Source organism: Lates calcarifer, linkage group LG15, assembly GCF_001640805.2.
Source record: "Lates calcarifer isolate ASB-BC8 linkage group LG15, TLL_Latcal_v3, whole genome shotgun sequence".
NCBI classification, from domain to species: Eukaryota; Metazoa; Chordata; class Actinopteri; family Centropomidae; genus Lates; species Lates calcarifer.
In genome coordinates this window covers 8,823,304-8,847,592 of record NC_066847.1, presented here as the reverse complement: position 1 = coordinate 8,847,592, position 24,289 = coordinate 8,823,304, and the positions used below count along the sequence as shown (strand labels likewise).

Here is a 24,289-nt window from a genome sequence, read left to right as displayed (position 1 = left end):
ATTGGTCAGTCTGAGTTTGCATCGGAGCAAACAACCAGCCCTAAAACCGAGCGCGGCCATGTTGAATTATCAATACTCTGAAAGAAGAGTCAAAAGAGTGGATTTCATGAAACAACGAGTGTTAACCAAACTTGATTAAGCTGCCGATAAAACGTTAAGCAACGACAGAAGGGCGAAGCCGTGGGGCGGATGTAGCAAAGCGAAGGTAGCATCGTTTTCTGACTGGGTAAAGAGTACTTTCTCAAGCGAATCGATTAACAGTATCGTTAATGGCTAAGCTAACGCTATCTTGCTAACTTTAGTAGTTTGCTCATGTTGAATAAAAGTTTTGAAGTCAACAGATGCAATTTGAGAAGATGCAGGCAGAGTTGCTCTGCTCCCACACTTTCTCTTTGAACACTTTTGAAGGGAGCCACTAGTCTAAACAGGAACAAGATTTAACGTTAGCTTGTTAGCTGCACTGTTGAAGCCACGTTGCTACGCTTAAAGTTTTAACGCTGCTAGTTAACTTCGAACAAGCTAACTCTGCTATAGCTTGTCACAGCGAAGTGTTCATGTAATAAGAGAACCAAAGGACAGTACCGTGATGATTTACCTCGTGTTTTATTCAGCACGGGTTAAAAGTCCGGTGGCAAACTAACTTTGAACGTAACTCGGACTGTCAACTGATTTTGGCTCTCAACTGTTACTACGTTAGCTTAAGTTAGCATGAGGTTAGCTCTTACCCTTGGCATCACAACAAAGACGCTCTGTTAAAGTTGTTGCTAATAGCCGTTTCATTTCAGAGTTAAGCCTTTGACCATACCATTTTCACCATTTGATATACTTTGCGGAATTTACTTAAATGAAGTTATTACTAGTCAACTTTAAAAAGTAGTTTTGCGGTCTAGCTATTGTTGCTGACTTTACCGAACGTGGCATTGTTTGTGTACTGACTTATCGAAGATGGGCACTGCTAATTCACCCATCATGAAATATATCACAGTGACCCACAGTACTTTTGTGTAACGTTAGTGTAGGTTGCTCACTGTTACGCAAATTATCGTTTTGTGGTTCGCTCGTCAATGCTCGATTTTAAACACAGACGATTGTTTATTGCCTGCCAGGTAACCTGGATTTTTGTTGATCGGCAAAGCACTTCGCAGACAGCCATCTCTACTACTGCTGCAGACGCCAAGGAAACGGGAACAAGATAACCACACACATTTACAGTGCACTGTCCATGTTAAAGAAAAGATTCCTGGAGTGACTTTCTGAGCCAGTATTAAGCTCCAGCAAACACTTTTGAAGACGTCTTGATGTAACAGGAGCCAGTTGTATCAATCTGAGACGTGACCAAGCAGATCGTATTTTCCTTCTGGCCATTTTGAATGTATAAACGCAGCACTTGGACTTAAAAAGCCAAGATACTCAAAGAATACACAAAGAAAATTCAAGGTTGTTAGTACAGTAAGGATAAGAGTACATTGAGACAAACTTTTTGGAAGAAAAATAAGAGTTTATGTTTTGGTCACATATTTGATTTATTTATTCACATGTTAATTTCTCCCTTTTTTGGAGAGTTGTCTTGTAAATAGACAGAATTCATATGCAGACTTCTTCTTTTCAAGAGGTCTGAATGTCATAATACATTCTTTAAAAAGAAAAGATAGAAAAAGTTTTTTATTTTTCCAGTTTTTACTTTCCTTTTTTTTGTACACACGGGTGCATTAAGCAAAAACATAAGTGAAAGAGAGGCAAATACAAATTTTACACACTGTAAGGAGAATTGCTCATTAAGGTGTAGAACTCATGGCTACAGCAAGAACAGCAAACCCAGCACCAATGATTGGATTGAACAAAGCAGCAAATGGGCAGTTCAGAGGACAGACCAAGCCAGCTGGACCACAGTCAGGACTCCTTGCAACTGTCCAACAGTCCGGTGATCCCCAGAAAAGGAGCAGTATTCCTCAGAACAGTGGGGGCATCAGGTAAGATACGGTTACATATTCTCTCACATCCACGTTGAAAGAAATGTTCAGATTACTAATATAGCTTCACTGCTTACACTTGATACAATAAACTACTACATGTAGATAAAGATGTAGTTAAGTCCTAGGGAACAAACCTATCTTAACAACTTGAAGATGAGAATTGCTAAAAGTGTCCGTCTGCCTCAAGATCTCATGTGTAGACTCAGGACATTCCAGCATATCCTTTTGACAGAATGTTGCTTGATTAATTACTATAATGGAAAAACTGCAAGATCTTTTGTTTTGGGTTTTCCAATCATCTATTTTATCTGTTGAAATTTCTGTGAAATTTATTGGACATGGCTAGTAATTATGGAAGTTCCATTACTTGTCAAGGAAAAGTTCAATTTTTTTTCTTCTTCTTGTTTTGGTTCAGTAAATTTGAGAGCTCTCCCTCCCAGTCAGTCTCTCTGTTATTCTGTGATTTATTTAGACTTAACAGTGCAATTTCTTGCAATTAGGTTTGGGGATGACTGGAAGAAGTGCCTGGAGCTTCCCCCAAAAGACACCAGGTTGAAAACTTCGGTAAGTTTGTTATTAGTAATAGCAGGCATAATTATTCAGATTCACTCTTCATAACTCATTGAATGTATCTTGGCTGCTGATGCTGTCACATCAACTTCTGCATCCTATTAAACTGCTCTGTTTCTCCCAGGATGTGACATCAACTAAGGGAAATGAATTTGAAGACTACTGCCTAAAGCGGGAGCTTCTAATGGGAATCTTTGAGATGGGGTGGGAGAAACCCTCCCCTGTCCAGGTAAATAAAGGTGTTAGAACTAAGGACCCTCTTGGATATGTCAAGTGAGTTTGATTTGGAAACGACTCTCACTAATACCAAGAGCAGTGCTTTGTTAGTTCAGACCATGTTTCAAACTTGGAAAGGTTCCAGATTTAAATGACCAAAAACTTTGTAACCTGAATGCCAGTGCAGATTTATCCAAACTTATCCTGACTTGTGAACATCTGAAGTTCTTATCCATAAAATACTAATCCAAAAAAAAAAACCAAAACTGGCACATCCCAAAATATTTTATATGCGATTTTTTCTCCCTGTAGTGCAAATTGTAATATTATATATATAATGTGACATTTGCATCTCTGTTGTGGATTCTAAAGGGTCAGGAGTCCTCCCAGTGTTGTGCTCAATAATTGTTTGCCTCCTTCCTAAATAAATCTTGTCATTATCCAGTTAACCTTGCCCATTGCACTGATAAGACTTGTTTGTCTGCCAAAAGGAGGAAAGTATTCCCATTGCCCTGTCAGGCAGGGACATTTTGGCTCGGGCCAAGAATGGCACAGGAAAAAGTGGAGCTTACCTCATTCCTTTGCTGGAGAGGATAGACCTGAAGAAGGATCACATCCAGGGTGAGTTCCTGCTGCCTCTGCCTGATGGTGCTAATTTTGAAACAGATGTAACAAATATGGTATAGACACCATATATATATATATATATATATATATATATAAAGGCTAAAAATCGTTTTGTGAGCATCGCTTTATTTAAATTTCTCCATGCATCTCATCAACCCTCGCATTTCATCAGCCCTTCCCATTTCTGTCTCAATTCAGCAATGGTGTTGGTGCCAACCAGAGAGTTGGCGCTGCAGATGAGCCAGATCAGCATTCAGCTCAGCAAGCACCTAGGAGGGGTCAAGGTCATGGCTACCACAGGTGGCACGAATTTGAGGGATGACATCATGCGTCTTGATGAGATAGGTAGTTATTATGTTAATAATATTAAAGATAATAAAAAAGATGTTTCCATATAGGAGGTTATTGATAAGTAATTTTTAGTTTTATCTTGTCACTATGAAGGCTGTGCACAGCTGATCAATACTTACTCATGCTCATGATTTCAGTTTATGCAGTAATTATATTTATAAGCCTGTATTTTTTTTTCTTTAACAATTTTTTTGTTAGTTTTTGTACAAAAGTCAAAATTTTGTATCTTGGCGGCATTACTCAAAATGCTGCCCGGTGACAAGCACTTGCAGTAAGACTAAAATGTCTGCAGTCAAACTTGTCGTGACATGCTCTTTGTGTCTCCTTTGGACATGATAGTGCATGTAGTGATTGCTACGCCAGGCAGGATCCTCGACCTGATTAAGAAGGGTGTGGCAAAAGTGAATAAAACCCAAATGATGGTGATGGATGAGGTAGGCTTGGATTTTATGTCTTGAGTTTACTTCTCAATATTGCTGACTGTGTTAATAAAGTTGGTCTGCAGCCAACCACTTGTAACACTCTTTCTTTAAATATCCCTTAATTCAGGCAGATAAGCTGCTGTCCCAGGACTTTGTGGTCCTGATTGAAGATATTATCAGCTTCTTGCCAAAGGATCGTCAGATCCTACTTTACTCTGCCACCTTCCCCATCAGTGTGCAGAAATTCATGGTGAGACCTTAAACAGAAATTCAATTCCCTGAAGAGGTAAAAACAAAAAAATATCTTGTTTACACTTCTGAATACACTTTGAATGTCTTGTCCAGAGCAAACACCTGCAGAAGCCTTATGAGATCAACCTGATGGAGGAACTGACCCTGAAGGGCATCACCCAGTACTATGCCTATGTGACTGAAAGACAGAAGGTCCACTGTCTCAACACGCTCTTTTCTAGGGTGAGTGCTCAGTGCTTAGTAGCAACTCTTAGAGTGATTCAAAGTGAAATAAGAGACCACAGGATATGAAAAGAGCCACATACGTTTAGACAGATAGCTGCACAGATCATGTGAGCTGCTGTTTGGCCATCCTTCACATAAACTGCAGTGTAGGTACGGCCAAAGGATACCTGAGACAGGAAGTGTAAAGAATTCAGGAGGTCTTTGCTTCAGTAATGAATAATCATGAATCTATATTTCTCTTGCAGCTTCAGATCAATCAGTCTATCATCTTCTGTAACTCCACCCAAAGGGTTGAGCTTCTGGCAAAGAAAATCACCCAACTGGGCTATTCGTGCTTCTACATTCATGCAAAGATGATGCAGGAGTACAGGAACCGTGTGTTCCATGACTTCAGGAATGGATTGTGCAGAAACCTGGTCTGCACAGGTAAGTGAAGGGTGATCTGCCTTTTAATATATAAGGTGTAAGTTTAAAGTATGAATGATCAGCGGGATGACTAATACACATCTTTTCTTGTAGACCTGTTCACTCGGGGAATTGACATCCAGGCAGTAAATGTGGTCATCAATTTTGACTTCCCCAAAAACGCAGAGACCTACCTGCACCGCATTGGCAGATCAGGTGAAGATGAATCTATTCATAAGTTCTAAAATTCTCAACAAAAAGTTTTTTTTACAGCTAAATCTGGCTCACCCAGGTTCACTCTGACATCACTACTAACAGTAAGTAATACATCTACTATGTCTCTTCTCTCTCAGGGCGTTTTGGTCACCTGGGTCTGGCCATCAATCTGATAACTTCAGATGACCGCTACAACCTGAAAACTATCGAGGATCAGCTAGTTACTGACATCAAGCCCATCCCCAGCAGCATCGATAAGAGCCTGTACGTGGCAGAGTTTCATTCTGTTGACCCAGATGATGATGACAATGACGGAGAGCTCAAAAACAAGGAACTGGGAGCAGCCTGAATAAATGGTCAGTTTTTATAAACCAAGTGAAACCAGTTTTACTGCTGGTCACTGATGAGTTGTTTCTCTGCTCCTCTTAACACCTTGTCAAAACAGGTCATGTTATAGTTGCATTTTTCAGATGTCCATCTGATATAAAGTGTTGAGGGGCGATGCTCAGCGTAAGTTTAACCAGCAAGGAGTAAATTAAAGTAACATTTTTGGTAAAATAGTTGAATAATTGCAGAGAGAAACTATTTGAGTTAATTTGTATTTGATTGAGAGTATTTTGGTGGACACTAAATTCATGCATAGTATATTCATAACACTGGGGACACTTGAGCTGTCTAGTTGTAAGAAGAGCAAATAATAGCAACCTTGCTAGCATCCTCTTTGATCAAGAAGATTAACTGAAGTTTTACAGGATTTAAAGGTGAAGGGTTGAGAGTTGTCCTCCTCAGGCTGCACAACAGCAGTCAACATAGATTTGAACAAAGCTGATCAGCACTCACAGCCAGCTGTCAGCTCTGCAGGTTTACTGAAGCAGTGACTCATTCACATAGCTGGTATCAGAAACTTTAACTTGACTTTTGTGGTTTGTTTTTCAGGAGAAACATGGTGTCTGGCATTCATCACACAATGCTGTTTACTCATCACAAAAGGCTTTAAAGGAAGACGTCTGGTCCCCACTTTGCAATCAGAATGGTCTGTTTTAGTTGTATTTTCATTTCCAGCTTGAATTTATAGCAAACACCAGCCTGCCTGTTCTTGTAAATTGGTTCTTTATCGAAAACTGCCACTTTAATTAGTTTAACTTTCTGCCACACTGCCAGATGAAAGAGAGAGAAATTTGTTCTAAGCCCCTTTTCTGCTTTGCTTTAAAAATGAAAATGTGAAACCAAAGGTGAATTTGGAGGCCAGAGCCCAGGGATAACATCCTTCAAAGATGGAAGAGTACAGAAATAATTGCATATGTTTTGATCAAAATAACCGCAGAAACCAAAATGATCCCTTTGCTCTGAAGCAGTGAACTGAAACAGTGTTTCTGACAATGAACTCTACTTTTTATATTCACATATTAACCGCAGTAATAAGGTGTTCAGAGAAAACAGTATAATGTCAGTGACACTGTAGTGCATTTTGTAAAAGCACAGACTCAACAATGACAGTCAGTATTGAACTTTGAGAAATCTCTTAAATCCTTTTACAGCCATACCACTAGGCAGTATTTTCTCAGGTCTTTAGGTTATCAGTAATAAACAGGACAGGATGAGGGGCCTTATTTTTCATTAGTTTGAATCCAGCCAACGTGTTCAGTCATCTTGATGTAGTTTCTGTGCCCATTCTTCCCTACAAAGTGCCTTAGTCTCTGTCAAACTTTTGTTTGGCCCAGTCTCTTGTCACATCCTCGTCTTGAAGGTAAAATGGCACCCAAACAGTTCATCAGTTTTGAAAGCACAGTTGCACTCTGAAAGGATTTGCAGTTTTTCTCTCTGTTTGTCTTGTAACAAAATATGACCAACTAGAGTTGCTGTTTGTTGTGTGAAATGTTACAATCTTGGAGGTCTTGACTCCATCGCAATGCCACAAAAAGTGTATATATATCTCAAATTTATAACATTAACACTGTGAAATTTCCACCAGATGTTTATGTTGCATCTTTGTCTGGCCATGACAGTACTACCAAGCACCAGCAGGGAATGGGCCCACTTCCTCTTCCAAAACATCTAATGTAGAAATTAGCCCTCACTTTCTTAATTTCTGGCACTGTAGATTTTGGTTCCCCAATTATTTAGCCACTGTGCAGGGAACAGTTGAAACAGTTAATATCATGTGATAGACCATTTTATATGTGGGTTTGCAACCTGAGGTCACATTTGTCCCATCACTGCATTTGGGAGAAATAAATACCTTCATAACTTGATGACCAGATGTTTTGTTAAGTAGAAAGACAGCTAAGACTTTCCAAGTGTGTCAATGCCAGAGCCTCAAACTCAGATAAATTAAAGTCTACCTGACTGACACTTCCTGTTTCTGTTTTTTTTTTTTTTTTGGACACTTAATGTGTCATTGTTTTTGTAAATGGTGATTGAATTGGTCTCGTACTGTGCACAAGTTTTGGTCAAAAACACAATAACAATTATCCAGTTAATCAGATCATTTGGTATGCCCACATTTTGCTGTCAAAAGAGCACCGGTTCTCATAGATACACTTGTGCACAGTTTGTCAAGGTACCTGGCAGGTAGATTGTTCCAGGCATCTTGGAGAACTTGCCACAGTTCTGTGGATTTATGCTGCCTCAGTGTCTCTGTCTTCTGTCTCTTCTTAATCCCACACTGACAGATTGCTGAGGGCTCTGGGGGGGTATACCATCTGTTGCATGACTCGTTGTTCTTGAGGATAGTTTTTCATGACCAGCTGTATTTTTGGGGTCGTTTATTAAAAAAAAGAGAGAAGGAACAATTTTTGACGGATCACACACCTCTCTGGTGGATAAGAATCTGAATGCATAAAGAGCCTAAAATGTTTGCACAGCACTTTACCCTGAAGCAGCCAGGAACCTGTCTCACAAAGTAGAGAAGCAGTCAGAATAAAATCCAAGCCTGCTCTTTTTTAGTTTGGTTCAAGTTTCAGGGGTTGGTCAAGGTTTTTCACACAGTTCATTTCCAGTTAACTTATTATTATTATTACTTAGTGAGACAGGGCCTAGTTTGAGACCAAAAACCTTCCCTCTCTTATTTGCATGAACTGTAACCTTGCATTTTATAATCCATACCATATGTCATACAGACTTAGTATATATATTATATTATAGTATATTATGTATTTTAATCTTTTAAAAAATTACATAAGGCACGCATACTTTGGTTTTTATAAAATAAATAAGTGTATATATTTTTTTAATGTACTCATGCACTAGGGCTCCAAAGACAGGTGTACCCTTGGAATGTCATTCAGTGGGAGATTGAATGAAACGAATGTTAAGCGAATGAACCCTGCAGTACGTCATCAGGAGCGGGCTGTCCAGCTGCAATTTCAGCCAATAACCTTTGAAATGATATGTGCGTTGGCCAATCAATGCACGAGTCACTGGAACTGGGCGGACACTTGTCAACTACGGTCACGGACGTTGTCGTGAACTTTGCCGGTGTTCAACTACCCCCCTGGATCCCAAGTCGTTAGCGTGAGTAGCTAAACCATTAAATTGCATGTACTTTTACAGGAAGAGGATAGTTGATATTGTTAGTTGGTCAAGCATTGTATTCTAAACTACAGTGTTTTCCGTATGTACACGAACAGATCTCGTGGGCGACTCCACATGGCTACCTAGCCAGCTAGCTAGCCAACCAACCGTGCTAGCTTGCATTAGCCTTCACAGGTTAAATACTGCTACCGGATAGTTTTGCCGACTGCTGGCTTATCTCCAAATGCGGTCTCTGTAGCAAACCAGAAGTTGTAGTTTGATATTTCTTGTGGTTACCACGATTTGTTGTGGTCTAACATCATTATATTTATCGGCAGTCTGACTGAACTGGGCCTTAGCTACAGCCAGTCTTGTACTGTTGCTGCCAGGACAGGAGGACAGATCACTCACTTTAGCTAGCCAAGATAATGGTAGCTGTAACGTTTTTGGAGCTAACTGTGTCCAGGTGCATTGGATAAACTGTGTAAAGAGTGGGGTCATATTTGTTAAAATACTTCTTTGTATTTTCATTCCCACTCTCACAGTGATTACCTTAACAGTCAGTAGCTCACAGCTGTGTGATTAAATTACACTGATATTATAGATGAATGACATAAATGATTCATCCACTGTCTGTCTCTTTCCTAGTCTGTTATAGAATCAGAGTATGGGCAGTGTGTTGGCTGCCGCCTCCCCCAGCCCAGCTCCAGCTGCAGTTGCAGCTGGAGGTGGTCAAGGGGTCCCAGGGTTGGTGTCGGTCCCTCCAGGGTTCACTATGCCCTCAGTGTCTTCCGTCCCTCCAACATCTGGATCTGGCCAGCAGACGTCAGATGCAGATTCCCTGCTCCCAAACCCAGGCACCTATGAGGAGTGCCACCGCAAATGTAAAGGTTAGAAAGTCAGCAGTTAAATTGCGTGAGGTGCAGTAATTTATGATTTATGATGTTTTTTTCCTTCACATTTGTTAAACTTTTAAAAAAGAAATGTGGTAATGTATTATATGTATGCACGGGTATAAATAATTGTCTGATGTTGATCTTTTTTGTCCTCACTTTTTTTTTCTTTTGTTTTAGAGGTGTTTCCTCTGCAGATGGAAGGGGTGCGGTTAGTGGTCAACAAGGGCCTGAGTAACCACTTCCAGGTCAGCCACACAATTACCCTCAGTACCCAGGGTGATTCTGGTTATCGATTTGGTGCCACCTACGTAGGCAGTAAACAGACTGGACCAACAGAGGTAATGATCAAATTTGGGCTGCAAATCTTCCTGTTGTCTCATCTGTTTTTAGTTGCTTATTTGCACCATTAATGGGATAACAAAGGCATTCACTTCCCCCTAATTGCACTGCTGTCAAGGGTTAATTAATATATGAAGGCTATATAAAGGCTCAAGCATTTTTGGGGAAGAAAAATAGCTTTTTATGTTGTTGTACTTATGGACATTATTAACCCATAACAGGCCAGACCCATTTTAGGAAAATTATAAATTTTGTGGGATATAAAACAGACTAAAGTTATTATTTTTTTGATAATGTTTTATCATTTTCTTGGGGACTTTCTTGAGTTAAAAGTCAATTATGCAGAACTTTCTACAACATTTAAAGAGGTGGCGACTTCTGTGTCACTGTGGGTCCTGATGGGTTAAAAAGGGTAAAGAGCAATCATGCAAATATGTTCACATAACAAAGGAGAACCACAAATGCCAAGGTTAGAATATCAAGTCATTTATCTGTTAGTTAATTCAGCTAGGTGATTTGTCTTCACCATGGTTCAAAACTGAAAAACATGCCTGAGTTGAAATTTTTTTCTTTGCCCACATGGATCACAGGAGCAACTGATAAATACAATTCAACAAAAGTTACGCTAATATTAGGGAAGTTGTGCAGCCTAAGGCTCAGTATTATTGCACGGTTTCAAATGTCATCTACTCAACTTGAAAGCTGACAACGATTTCTTTTCTTTCCTCTAGTCATTCCCAGTCATGGTCGGAGATATGGACAATACTGGGAGCCTGAATGCCCAGGTCATCCACCAGCTCACAACTGCTGTGCGCTCCAAAATAGCCATCCAGGTGTGTAGCCTTGTAGAAGGAACAGCGGTTCAGATGTAGTCCTCTGGAGTCTGTTTTCTATGGTGTCTGATTTTTTTCTCCCTATTTTTTGAAACTTGTAGACTCAGCAGCACAAGTTTGTGAACTGGCAGTGTGACATGGAGTATCGTGGTGAAGACTTCACCTCTGCTGTGACACTCGGAAATCCAGATGTACTTGTTGGGTCTGGTATGATTATTTTCACAAAACTGTAGTGGTGGTTTTGTTGTATGTGTTTGTAATTCTCAAAAACAATTTCAGCAAAGGGGTTTGTTGAGAGTGAGAACCATAGTAGGACATGACTACTGCTTTGACTGGGTGATGTGGTTGAGGTAAATTTCACAGTATTAATAAGATCAAGCCCAGTGCTTGATTGGGTAGGGATCTCTGGAGTTTGGAGGTCTTTGGCTCTTTGTTGTGTTCCCTGCCACTGGGGAGTACTGTTGCCATAAGCAGGGGTGTGCTTGATCTGTAACAATGTTTAGGTGGGTGGTATGAGTCAAATAACATCTACATGAATTCTAGCATCCAAGACTTCCCAACAGACCATCTAATTGTGAAGAGGTGATCAATGTTATTCACTTTGCCTGTCAGTGGTTTTAATGTTGTGGCTGATCAGTGTATACTATATGCAAAGTGTATGCCAGAAAACATAAAATCCTCAAACTGATGTGTAATGCAGTTAGAGCTGAAACAGTTATTTGATCAGTGGTTAAATAAAAAGCAACGATTTTGATTATTGTGGAGGAATTAGGAAAAGGAGAGAATGGAAGACCATACTCCATACTACAAATATGAATGAATGTATGTATGTGTATATGTATATATATCTAATGGAAGATCTTTTATTACTTTCCTTCAGGCATCTTGGTGGCCCACTATCTCCAGTCCATCACACCAGCGCTGGCTCTGGGTGGTGAGCTGGTGTACCACAGGAGACCAGGGGAGGAAGGAACTGTCACCTCCCTCTTGGGCAGATACACAGGTAAAATCCACCCTAAGCTTCTTGAACCATGCACTCTAAGACTATTTGATGCTCAGAGTCATATTTTACCACCTTGCTTTGTTTAAGTTTTAATCTAACAATTGCCTACAAGTTTCCAAGACATTAATTACAGTTTACTGTAGTGTGATCAGGATTTAGATAAGCAGTGCCTGACTCCATCTCATTGTTATCTGTGTGAAAGAGGTTCATATCTTTTTTTCCTCCTTAGGTGACAACTATGTAGCTACATTGACTTTGGGAGGCGCAGGAGCACATGCTACATACTATCACAAAGCCAATGATCAGGTAACTAACAGAAGGAAAAGTATATTTGATTTTATTTCTGTGCATCAGTTAAGGCTTGTCTGGCAAAACACCTCAAATGCAGCCTTTTGGTTCACATTCTGTTTGTGTATTGAAGGATGAGTTAATGTTTTTCCTAAAGTGATTCCAGAGTCCTTGTTTTGTGCAAAAAATAATGTTAAAGTACAGCTGAAGGTAATAATGAATCGGGCAAATCAAGTTAAATTCTTTGCAGTACAATGGGTGATTGATACGTTTCTGGCCTAAGGTAGAAGGATTTGTGTTAAAAAGTTCTCGTTATAGGAATGTGCAATTTAATTCTTTGAACTTGTCCAACACCCACCTGATTTGGGACCCTCAAACTACTACCTTTTCTCCAAGATGAAGAGGGAGGTTGGCAGTTGCCATTTTGACAGTGATGATGATGTCATTGCTGCTGGGAAAAATTACACTGACCAAAAATTATTTCAATGTGCATAGGACTATTGTATTAAAACAGACTTTGGAAAAAAGTGAACCTATCCTATGAACTTCTGTCTTCTAATACAGTTGCAGATAGGAGTTGAATTTGAAGCCAGCACAAGGATGCAAGACACCACAACATCTTTCGGTTACCAGCTGGACCTTCCCAAAGCAAACCTGCTCTTTAAAGGTAAATACAGCATGACCATAACCACACAAGAGCCCACTTTAACATTACAAAATCTAGATTTTCCTCTTAAAAAGAATTGTTTCACTGTCTTACTTTTCTTCTCTGCAGGTACAGTTGACAGTAATTGGGTGGTAGGGGCAACCCTTGAAAAGAAACTGGTGCCACTGCCTCTCACATTGGCCCTCGGGGCTTTCCTCAACCATCGCAAGAACAAGTTCCAGTGTGGCTTCGGTGTCACCATTGGCTAGAGGTGCAGGGTCTGCCTGGAGCTAGCTCGCAGGCCACAGCTTGGACCGGCACAGAGACACACAGGAACCTGGACTAAGTTTTAGAAATTGAATTCAGAGACTCTCTTACAACTGTGATTTCTGGGGCAGACAGAGAGACAAAGACAACTACCAAGGAGCCAGGACTGGCCAAGCCATGCCTACATACTGTAGCACAAATGTCTTTCCTTTATGGTGTATTGGATATACCCAGAGGCTAGAGAGATGTACATCAGAGGGCATCAGGTGATGCATGAGAACATGTGACGTGAAAATCAAAGTGGTTAGACATATAATATATGGTGATCATGTATGGTGGATTGAAATAAATGTGATTACTTTTTGTAAAACTAGACATTGTTATTACTTATAGAAGAATGGCCCAAAGTACAAACACAATTTAATAATTTTCAAAATATGTAGTCTAATGGATATACCTGTGCAAGAGTGAGCATTTGTCACGATTGTCAGAGAGATGCTGATTCAACTATTAATGTCTTTCTGTTCAGCACACATACACAATATTGACACCATATAGTATAATTCAGTCCAGCAAATAATATCTATTCACCACAGTTTAAAGCTGTAAAAAGCAGTATTTCTACTAATAATGGATTAAATGACTCAGTGTAACGTGAAGGGGGTCACAAATTGATGAACCCACCAAAAACCCAATAGCAGCAGCAGGCATCTGTTTTCAGCAAAAAAGCTCTGACAAACCCACTGTGTGCTACCTACCCAACATCAGACAACTAGCAAGCAGCAGAGAGCATAGGCGAATGTAGCAGCAAAAATTATTTCTCTCGAGTTAGTGGGGTCCAATATCAGAGCCAGAAGTACAGTTAATGAATACTGGACTTGCATGACTACAAATTAATGTTTGTATCTCCTGTATCTTTAAATCAGCAACAGTTTCTAACAAGTTCACCATATGAACTTCAAAGGTAAAGGTGACAGTGACAGTTTTGTGTTTACAGCTTGTCTCTGCCGCCCCCAAGTGGCAAAAAAAAACTAAACAAAAAAACCCCTTGGCAGTCTAACAGCTGTGATTTCTGGGACTGAGTCAGTGATCAAGAACAGTCCTCTGCCATCTTTAATCTTACATGGTTTGTATTACTTTAACAAATTTCACTATTCACAATAAGTCATGTTTATGTAACACAGTAGATTACAAAAAAGCTACATATAAATTAATAGCTAGAGTTAACATTTTCTTTGTACTTCCTGTAACAAACTTAAGTGCTTGATGGACTAAAATGTCTATGTTCCCTCCAGGCCAGGCTGGATTCTTGTATTTGCTGTGCTCTTTCTCTCAACCTCTTTTACTGTGTGTCTCTACATAACCTGCTCTCAGATTTCTTCTTGTCTCTCTGTCTTCAAAATTACATTCTCTCTGTTCATAGTCCATGGTTGCAGAGACATTGTCCATAATCTCAGAAACACTCTCTGATCACAGAGACATCGTCCACGGTCAAAGAGACTTTGTCCACGATCAGAGAGACCTCGTCCAAACTCTGGTATTTAATTAATTTATTACTACATATAATAAGAACTGATTAATCATGTCTATTAAATCAGAAAACAAATATTTGGCATTCATGGTTTTAAAAAATTATCAAAATAGTATACCTTCTCTCCCAAACAATATCTAACACATCAGAACCAACAAATGCTAAGTTTTATGTTTTGGATTGTTGTTGTTCAGGATGAGTCAAAACGGGATTGTAAAATATCTTGACATCAGTTTGATTGGACATAATCAGAAATTCCTCATTATGTGTATGTGCTACACACACTAGACTACACCGTACAAAACAATATCAAGTTGTTGTGTGTTAATTTTAACTGTTGATCAGATGGTGATTTTAAAAATATGTTTACAGTATATAACAGAAGCTGCTGTAAAGACCTTTGTAAATTTGGCATTAAAAATGTCATAGTAGTAAGGTGTCAAACTGTCAAAAAACATCATAGTACAGTAAGGCATAAAAATGTCTTACTTACTTTTTCTTAAATTTAAAAAAAAAGGTCTAACGTCATCAAAAATGTCATAAAAAGGTCATAGTGTCATAGAATTTGATTACAAATTTGAATAAAAAATGCCACAGTATATTAAGGCATCAAACATGTCATTGAAATGTCATAGTATTCTATGAAGTCAAAAATCTAAAAAAAAAAAAAAAAAAAAAAAAAAAAAGTCCTAATAAGTCAGTATAGTAAGACATCAAAAAGGTATCATTTTCATTTTCCTGTGGACTTAGTAACATAACTGGACTTAGTTTATCTTACCTTGTATATCATATTACAAGTTGTCTAAGCATAGTACTTGTATCAGTATGACATTTTCTGACACTGAACACACAATATACTATGACATTTTCTGACACTGAACACACAATATACTATGACATTTTTTGACCATTTTTGACAACATACTATACTATGACAGTTTTTGACGTCATGCTATACTATGACATTTTTTGACCGTTTTTGGCGCCTTATTATACTATTACATTTTTTGATGCCTTGACATTTTTTGAGTATTTTTGACACCATACTATGGCATTTTTTGACCATTTTTGATGCCATATGACGTTTTTTGACACCATTTGACATTTTTTGTTTACTTTTGACACCATACTATAGTATTTACTTTTTGAGTGTTTTTAACACCTTACTATACTATAACATTTTTTGACGCCATACTATGACAGTTTTTGACACCAAACTATACTATGACATTTTTTGAGTATTTTTGAGGCAACACTATGCTATGACAGTTTTTGACACCATTTGACATTTTTTGTTTATTTTTGACACCATACTATACTATGACAGTTTTTGACACCAAACTATACTATGACATTTTTTGAGTATTTTTAATGCCTTACTATACTATGACATTTTTTGACGCCATACTATACTATGACAGTTTTTGACACCAAACTATATGACATTTTTTGACCATTTTTGATGCCATACTATGACATTTTTTGAGTATTTTTAATGCCTTACTATAAAATGACATTTTTTTGACCATTTTTGATGGATACTACACTATGTCATTTTTTGAGTATTTTTGACATCATACTATACTATGACAGTTTTTGACGCCATATGACATTTTTTGATTTTTGACACCATTTGACATTTTTTGTTTATTTTTGACACCAAACTATACTATGACATTTTTTGACACCAAACTATACTATGACATTTTTTGAGTATTTTTAATGCCTTACTATAAAATGACATTTTTTGACCATTTTTGATGCCTATGACATTTTTTGAGTATTTTTAACGCCTTACTACACTGTCGTTTGAGTATTTTTAACGCCTTACTACACTGTCGTTTGAGTATTTTTGACGCCATACTATGACATTTTTTGAGTATTCATAGTATATGACAGTTTTTGACACCACACTACACTATGACATTTTTTGACACCATACTATACTATGACATTTTTTGAGTATTTATGACACCTTACTATAAAATGACATTTTTTGACCGTTTTTGATGCCTATGACATTTTTTGAGTATTTTTAACACCATATGACATTTTTTGACCATTTTTGACGCCATATGACGTTTTTTGAGTTCTTTTGACACCATACTATGACATTTTTTGACCATTTTTGACGCCATATGACGTTTTTTGAGTATTTTTGACATTTGTTCGGCCATTTTCTTTGATCTATCCTTATATATTACCCTGTTTTATATCTTGTCTTGTTTATATCATGCCTCATATGAGGATTAGGGTTAGGGTTACTGCTTTTAGCCAGAGATAAGGTTTAGGGTTACGGTTATGGCTTTTAGCCACTTTTATCTATTGGTTAGGGTTAGGGTTACAGCGTTTAGCCTATGTTATCTGGAGGTTAGGGTTAGGGTTGCCACTTTTAGCCAGAGATAAGGGTTGGGGTTAGGGTTAGGGTTAGGGTTAGAGCTTTTAGCATTTTTGTGATATTAATTTGAAAAAAAAAAAAAAATTCAAAAGTTAAATGACAAAACTTTATTGATTCTGTTCTAGACAACATTTAACAAACCACAGCAAAGATGAAAAATGACAGGTGTCTGACCACTTGGTGACACTTGGTTTTATTCTCTCATCACACAATTAATGTAATTTTGATCACATATGAGGATATGCTCATTAAAGTCTTATACATCTCTAAACATCTTAAGAGAACATTTAACCACTTTTGTTGTCCTCTTCAGGTGATGCGGTCTTCTCCTCTTCCTGCAGAGACAGAACATGTTAATCATAGAAACGGTCCAAAGACGACTTACAACATTATGTGGCATATTTTCATGCCATACTATACTATGACATTTTTCCACAGTTTTTGATTCCTTACTATCCTATGACATTTGTTGGTGATTTTTGACACCATACTATACTGACATTTTTTGACACCATACTATACTATGACATTTTTTGACCATTTTTGATGCCTATAACATTTTTTGAGTATTTTTGACGCCATACTATACTGACATTTTTTGACACCATACTATACTATGACATTTTTTGAGTATTTTTAACGCCTTACTATACTATGACATTTTTTGAGTATTTTTGACATCATACTATACTATGACAGTTTTTGAGTAATTTTAACGCCATTCTATACTATGACATTTTTTGAATATTTTTGACATCATACTATACTATGACATTTTTTGAGTAATTTTGACATCATACTATACTATGACATTTTTTGAGTATTTTTAACGCCATACTATACTATGACATTTTTTGAGTATTTTTGACGCCATACTATACTATGACATTTTTTGAGTATTTTTGACATCATACTATACTATGACATTTTTTGAGTATTTTTAACATCATACTATACTATGACATTTTTTGACCATGTTTGACGCCATACTATACTATGACATTTTTTGAGTATTTTTGACATCATACTATACTATGACATTTTTTGAGTATTTTTGACGCCATACTATACTATGACATTTTTTGAGTATTTTTGACATCATACTATACTATGACATTTTTTGAGTATTTTTGACGCCATACTATACTATGACATTTTTTGAGTATTTTTGACATCATACTAAACTATGACATTTTTTGAGTATTTTTGACATCATACTATACTATGACATTTTTTGAGTAATTTTAACGCCTTACTATACTATGACATTTTTTGAGTATTTTTGACATCATACTATACTATGACATTTTTTGAGTATTTTTAACATCATACTATACAATGACATTTTTTGAGTATTTTTGACGCCATACTATACTATGACATTTTTTGACTATTTTTGACATCATACTATACTATGACATTTTTTGAGTATTTTTGACGCCATACTATACTATGACATTTTTTGAGTATTTTTGACATCATACTATACTATGACATTTTTTGAGTATTTTTGACGCCTTACTATACTATGACATTTTTTGAGTAATTTTAACGCCTTACTATACTATGACATTTTTTGAGTAATTTTAACGCCTTACTATACTATGACATTTTTTGAGTATTTTTGACATCATACTAAACTATGACATTTTTTGAGTATTTTTGACACCATACTATACTATGACAGTTTTTGACGCCATACTATACTATGACATTTTTTGAGTATTTTTGACATCATACTATACTATGACATTTTTTGAGTATTTTTGACATCATACTATACTATGACATTTTTTGAGTAATTTTAACGCCTTACTATACTATGACATTTTTTGAGTATTTTTGACGCCATACTATACTATGACATTTTTTTACTATTTTTGACATCATACTATACTATGACATTTTTTGAGTAATTTTAACGCCTTACTATACTATGACATTTTTTGAGTATTTTTGACGCCATACTATACTATGACATTTTTTGAGTATTTTTGACACCATACTATACTATGACATTTTTTGAGTAATTTTAACGCCTTACTATACTATGACATTTTTTGAGTAATTTTAACGCCTTACTATACTATGACATTTTTTGAGTAATTTTAACGCCTTACTATACTATGACATTTTTTGAGTATTTTTGACATCATACTAAACTATGACATTTTTTGAGTATTTTTGACACCATACTATACTATGACAGTTTTTGACGCCATACTATACTATGACATTTTTTGAGTATTTTTGACATCATACTATACTATGACATTTTTTGAGTATTTTGACATCATACTATACTATGACATTTTTTGAGTAATTTTAACGCCTTACTATACTATGACATTTTTTGAGTATTTTTGACGCCATACTATACTATGACATTTTTTTAGTATTTTTGACATCATACTATACTATGACATTTTTTGAGTAATTTTAACGCCTTACTATACTATGACATTTTTTGAGTATTTTTGACGCCATACTATACTATGACATTTTTTGAGTATTTTTGACACCATACTATACTATGACATTTTTTGAGTAATTTTAACGCCTTACTATACTATGACATTTTTTGAGTATTTTTGACATCATACTATACTATGACATTTTTTGAGTATTTTTGACATCATACTATACTATGACATTTTTTGAGTAATTTTTGACATCATACTATACTATACTATGACATTTTTTTGAGTATTTTTGACTCATACTATACTATGACATTTTTTGAGTAATTTTTGACGCATCATACTATACTATGACATTTTTGAGTAATTAACGCCTTACTATACTATGGCATTTTTTAACGCCATACTATACTATGACATTTTTTGAGTATTTTTGACACCATACTATACTATGACATTTTTTGAGTAATTTTGACATCATACTATACTATGACATTTTTTGAGTATTTTTGACATCATACTATACTATGACATTTTTTGAGTAATTTTACGCCTTACTATACTATGATATTTTTTGAGTAATTTTAACGCCTTACTATACTATGACATTTTTTGAGTATTTTGACATCATACTAAACTATGACATTTTTTGAGTATTTTTGACACCATACTATACTATGACAGTTTTTGACGCCATACTATACTATGACATTTTTTGAGTATTTTTGACATCATACTATACTATGACATTTTTGAGTAATTTTGCCATACTATACTATGACATTTTTTGACACGCCATACTATACTATGACATTTTTTTGAGTATTTTTTGACATCATACTATACTATGACATTTTTTGAGTATTTTTGACAGCCATACTATACTATGACATTTTTTGAGTATTTTTGAACATCATACTATACTATGACTATTTTGACGCTATTTTTGAGTATTTTTGACCATACTACTATGACATTTTTTGAGTATTTTTGACTATGACATTTTTGAGTATTTTGACATCATACTATACTATGACATTTTTTGAGTATTTTAACATCATACTATACATGACTTTTTGAGTATTTTTGAGTGACATTTTTGCATACTATACATGACTATACTATGACATTTTTTGACTATTTTTGATCATACTATACTATGACATTTTTTTGAGTATTTTTGACGCCATACTATACTATGACATTTTTGAGTAATTTTAACATCATACTATACTATGACATTTTTTGAGTAATTTTAACATACTATACTCTGACATATTTTAACGCCTTACTATACTATGACATTTTTTGAGTAATTTTAACGCCTTACTATACTATGACATTTTTTGAGTAATTTTAACGCCTTACTATACTATGACATTTTTTGAGTATTTTTGACATCATACTAAACTATGACATTTTTGAGTATTTTTGACACCATACTATACTATGACATTTTGACATACTATACTATGACATTTTTTGATTTTGACACCATACTATACTATGACAGTTTTTGACGCCATACTATACTATGACATTTTTTGAGTATTTTTGACATCATACTATACTATGACATTTTTTGAGTAATTTTTAACGCCTTACTATACTATGACATTTTTTAACGCCATACTATACTATGACATTTTTTTGACATGACGCCATACTATACTATGACATTTTTTGAGTATTTTTGACATCATACTATACTATGACATTTTTGAGTATTTTTGACGCATACTATACTATGACATTTTTTGAGTATTTTTTGACATCATACTATACTATGACATTTTTGAGTATTTTTGACCCATACTATACTATGACATTTTTTGAGTATTTTTGACATCATACTATACTATGACATTTTTTGAGTAATTTTAACGCCTTACTATACTATGACATTTTTTGAGTAATTTTACTATACTATGACATTTTTTGAGTATTTTTGACATCATACTAAACTATGACATTTTTTGAGTATTTTTGATGACATTTTTGACTATGACACGTGTATACTATACTATGTGACATACCTATGACTTGAACTATGACATTTTTTGAGTATTTTGACACCATACTATACTATGACAGTTTTTGACGCCATACTATACTATGACATTTTTTGAGTATTTTTGACGCCATACTATACTATGACATTTTTTTAGTATTTTTGACATCTACTATGACATTTTTTGAGTAATTTTAACATACTATACTATGACATTTTTTGAGTATTTTTGACACCATACTATACTATGACATTTTTTGAGTATGTATTTGAGTTTTATACTATGACGTGACTATGTGACTTTGACTATGACATTTTTTGACGATGACATTTTTTGAGTATTTTTGACCGCCATACTATACTATGACATTTTTTGAGTATTTTTGACATCATACTATACTATGACATTTTTTGAGTATTTTGACATCATACTATACTATGACATTTTTTGAGTATTTTTAACGTACTATACTATGACATTTTTTGAGTATTTTTGACATCATACTAAACTATGACATTTTTTGAGTATTTTTGACACCATACTATACTATGACAGTTTTTGACGCCATACTATACTATGACATTTTTTTGAGTATTTTTGACATCATACTATACTATGACATTTTGAGTAATTTTAACGCCTACTATACTATGACATTTTTTTTACTATACTATGACATTTTGACTGACGCCATACTATACTATGACATTTTTTGAGTATTTTTGACATCATACTATACTATGACATTTTTTGAGTATTTTGACGCATTTTTTGAGTATTTTTGACATCATACTATACTATGACATTTTTTTGAGTATTTTGACATCATACTATACTATGACATTTTTTTATTTTTGACATCATACTATACTATGACATTTTTGAGTATTTTTGACGCCATACTATACTATGACATTTTTTGAGTAATTTTGACATCATACTATACTATGACATTTTTGAGTATTTTTGACACCATACTATACTATGACATCTTTTGAGTAATTTTGACATCATACTATACTATGACATTTTTTGAGTATTTTTGACACCATACTATACTATGACATTTTTTGAGTATTTTGACGCCATATATACTATGACATTTTTTAACGCCTTACTATACTATGACATTTTTGAGTATTTTTAACATCATACTATACTATGACATTTTTTGACCATGACGCCATACTACTATTTTTTGAGTATTTTTGACATCATACTATACTATGACATTTTTGAGTATTTTTTGACGCCATACTATACTATGACATTTTTTGAGTATTTTGACATCATACTATACTATGACATTTTTGAGTAATTTTGACATCATACTATACTATGACATTTTTTAACGCCTTACTATACTATGACATTTTTGAGTATTTTTGACACCATACTATACTATGACAGTTTTTGACATACTATACTATGACATTTTTGAGTATTTTTGACATCATACTATACTATGACATTTTTTGAGTATTTTTGACATCATACTATACTATGACAGTTTTTGACGCCATATGACATTTTTTGATTTTTGACACCATTTGACATTTTTTGTTTATTTTTGACACCATACTATACTATGACATTTTTTAACACCAAACTATACTATGACATTTTTTGAGTATTTTTAATGCCTTACTATAAAATGACATTTTTTGACCATTTTTGATGCCTATGACATTTTTTGAGTATTTTTAACGCCTTACTACACTGTCGTTTGAGTATTTTTGACGCCATACTATGACATTTTTTGAGTATTCATAGTATATGACAGTTTTTGACACCACACTACACTATGACATTTTTTGACCACCATACTATACTATGACATTTTTTGAGTATTTATGACACCTTACTATAAAAATGACATTTTTTGACCGTTTTTGATGCCTATGACATTTTTTGAGTATTTTTAACACCATATGACATTTTTTGACCATTTTTTGACGCCATATGACGTTTTTTGAGTTCTTTTGACACCATTACCTATGACATTTTTTGACCATTTTTGACGCCATATGACGTTTTTTTTGAGTATTTTTGACATTTGTTCGGCCATTTTCTTTGATCTATCCTTATATATTACCCTGTTTTATATCTTGTCTTGTTTATATCATGCCTCATATGAGGATTAGGGTTAGGGTTACTGCTTTTAGCCAGAGATAAGGTTTAGGGTTACGGTTATGGCTTTTAGCCACTTTTATCTATTGGTTAGGGTTAGGGTTACAGCGTTTAGCCTATGTTATCTGGAGGTTAGGGTTAGGGTTGCCACTTTTAGCCAGAGATAGGGGGTTGGGGTTAGGGGTTAGGGTTAGGGTTAGAGCTTTTAGCATTTTTGTGATATTAATTTGAAAAAAAAAAAAAATTCAAAAGTTAAATGACAAAACTTTATTGATTCTGTTCTAGACAACATTTTAACAAACCACAGCAAAGATGATGACTCTACTGACACTTGGTGACACTTGGTTTTATTCTCTCATCACACAATTAATGTAATTTTGATCACATATGAGGATATGCTCATTAAAGTCTTATACATCTCTAAACATCTTAAGAGAACATTTAACCACTTTTGTTGTCCTCTTCAGGTGATGCGGTCTTCTCCTCTTCCTGCAGAGACAGAACATGTTAATCACAGAAACGGTCCAAAGACGACTTACAACATTATGTGGCATATTTTCATGCCATACTATACTATGACATTTTTCCGCAGTTTTTTGATTCCTTACTATCCTATGACATTTGTTGGTGATTTTTGACACCATACTATACTGACATTTTTTGACACCAAACTATACTATGACATTTTTTGACCATTTTTGATGCCTATGACATTTTTTGAGTATTTTTGACATCATACTATACTATGACATTTTT

The 24,289-nt window shown here is 35.3% G+C and overlaps 3 protein-coding genes across 3 annotated transcripts in view; all 3 read left to right on the top strand.

Annotated features, from left to right (window-relative positions):
* The window catches only part of apoc1 (apolipoprotein C-I), a 138,451-nt gene that overhangs the window by 38,670 nt on the left and 75,492 nt on the right, over positions 1 to 24,289 (top strand). The window lies entirely within an intron of this gene.
* On the top strand, positions 26 to 7,609 carry ddx61 (DEAD (Asp-Glu-Ala-Asp) box helicase 61). The gene is made up of 13 exons (XM_018672367.2): positions 26 to 226; positions 1,107 to 1,970; positions 2,474 to 2,537; positions 2,668 to 2,772; positions 3,251 to 3,380; positions 3,585 to 3,731; positions 4,077 to 4,171; positions 4,287 to 4,409; positions 4,505 to 4,633; positions 4,882 to 5,062; positions 5,156 to 5,257; positions 5,395 to 5,613; positions 6,194 to 7,609. Exons 2-12 carry the CDS (start codon positions 1,792 to 1,794, stop codon positions 5,604 to 5,606), a joined length of 1,467 nt encoding a protein of 488 aa, XP_018527883.1. The 5' UTR covers positions 26 to 226; positions 1,107 to 1,791; the 3' UTR covers positions 5,607 to 5,613; positions 6,194 to 7,609.
* Positions 8,641 to 13,415, top strand: tomm40 (translocase of outer mitochondrial membrane 40 homolog (yeast)). Its single transcript, XM_018672455.2, has 9 exons — positions 8,641 to 8,770; positions 9,419 to 9,660; positions 9,844 to 10,004; positions 10,737 to 10,838; positions 10,940 to 11,045; positions 11,719 to 11,841; positions 12,071 to 12,147; positions 12,694 to 12,796; positions 12,905 to 13,415. Exons 2-9 carry the CDS (start codon positions 9,438 to 9,440, stop codon positions 13,042 to 13,044), a joined length of 1,035 nt encoding a protein of 344 aa, XP_018527971.1. The 5' UTR covers positions 8,641 to 8,770; positions 9,419 to 9,437; the 3' UTR covers positions 13,045 to 13,415.

Coding starts and splice junctions, on each gene's coding strand:
- ddx61 (XM_018672367.2), top strand. CDS start 1,792: ATGGCTACAGCAAGAACAGCAAACCCAGCACCAATGATTGGATTGAAC. Junction 4,172..4,286: donor AAATGATGGTGATGGATGAG/GTAGGCTTGGAT, acceptor CCCTTAATTCAG/GCAGATAAGCTGCTGTCCCA. Junction 5,063..5,155: donor CAGAAACCTGGTCTGCACAG/GTAAGTGAAGGG, acceptor CTTTTCTTGTAG/ACCTGTTCACTCGGGGAATT.
- tomm40 (XM_018672455.2), top strand. CDS start 9,438: ATGGGCAGTGTGTTGGCTGCCGCCTCCCCCAGCCCAGCTCCAGCTGCA. Junction 11,046..11,718: donor AGATGTACTTGTTGGGTCTG/GTATGATTATTT, acceptor ACTTTCCTTCAG/GCATCTTGGTGGCCCACTAT. Junction 12,148..12,693: donor ATCACAAAGCCAATGATCAG/GTAACTAACAGA, acceptor CTTCTAATACAG/TTGCAGATAGGAGTTGAATT.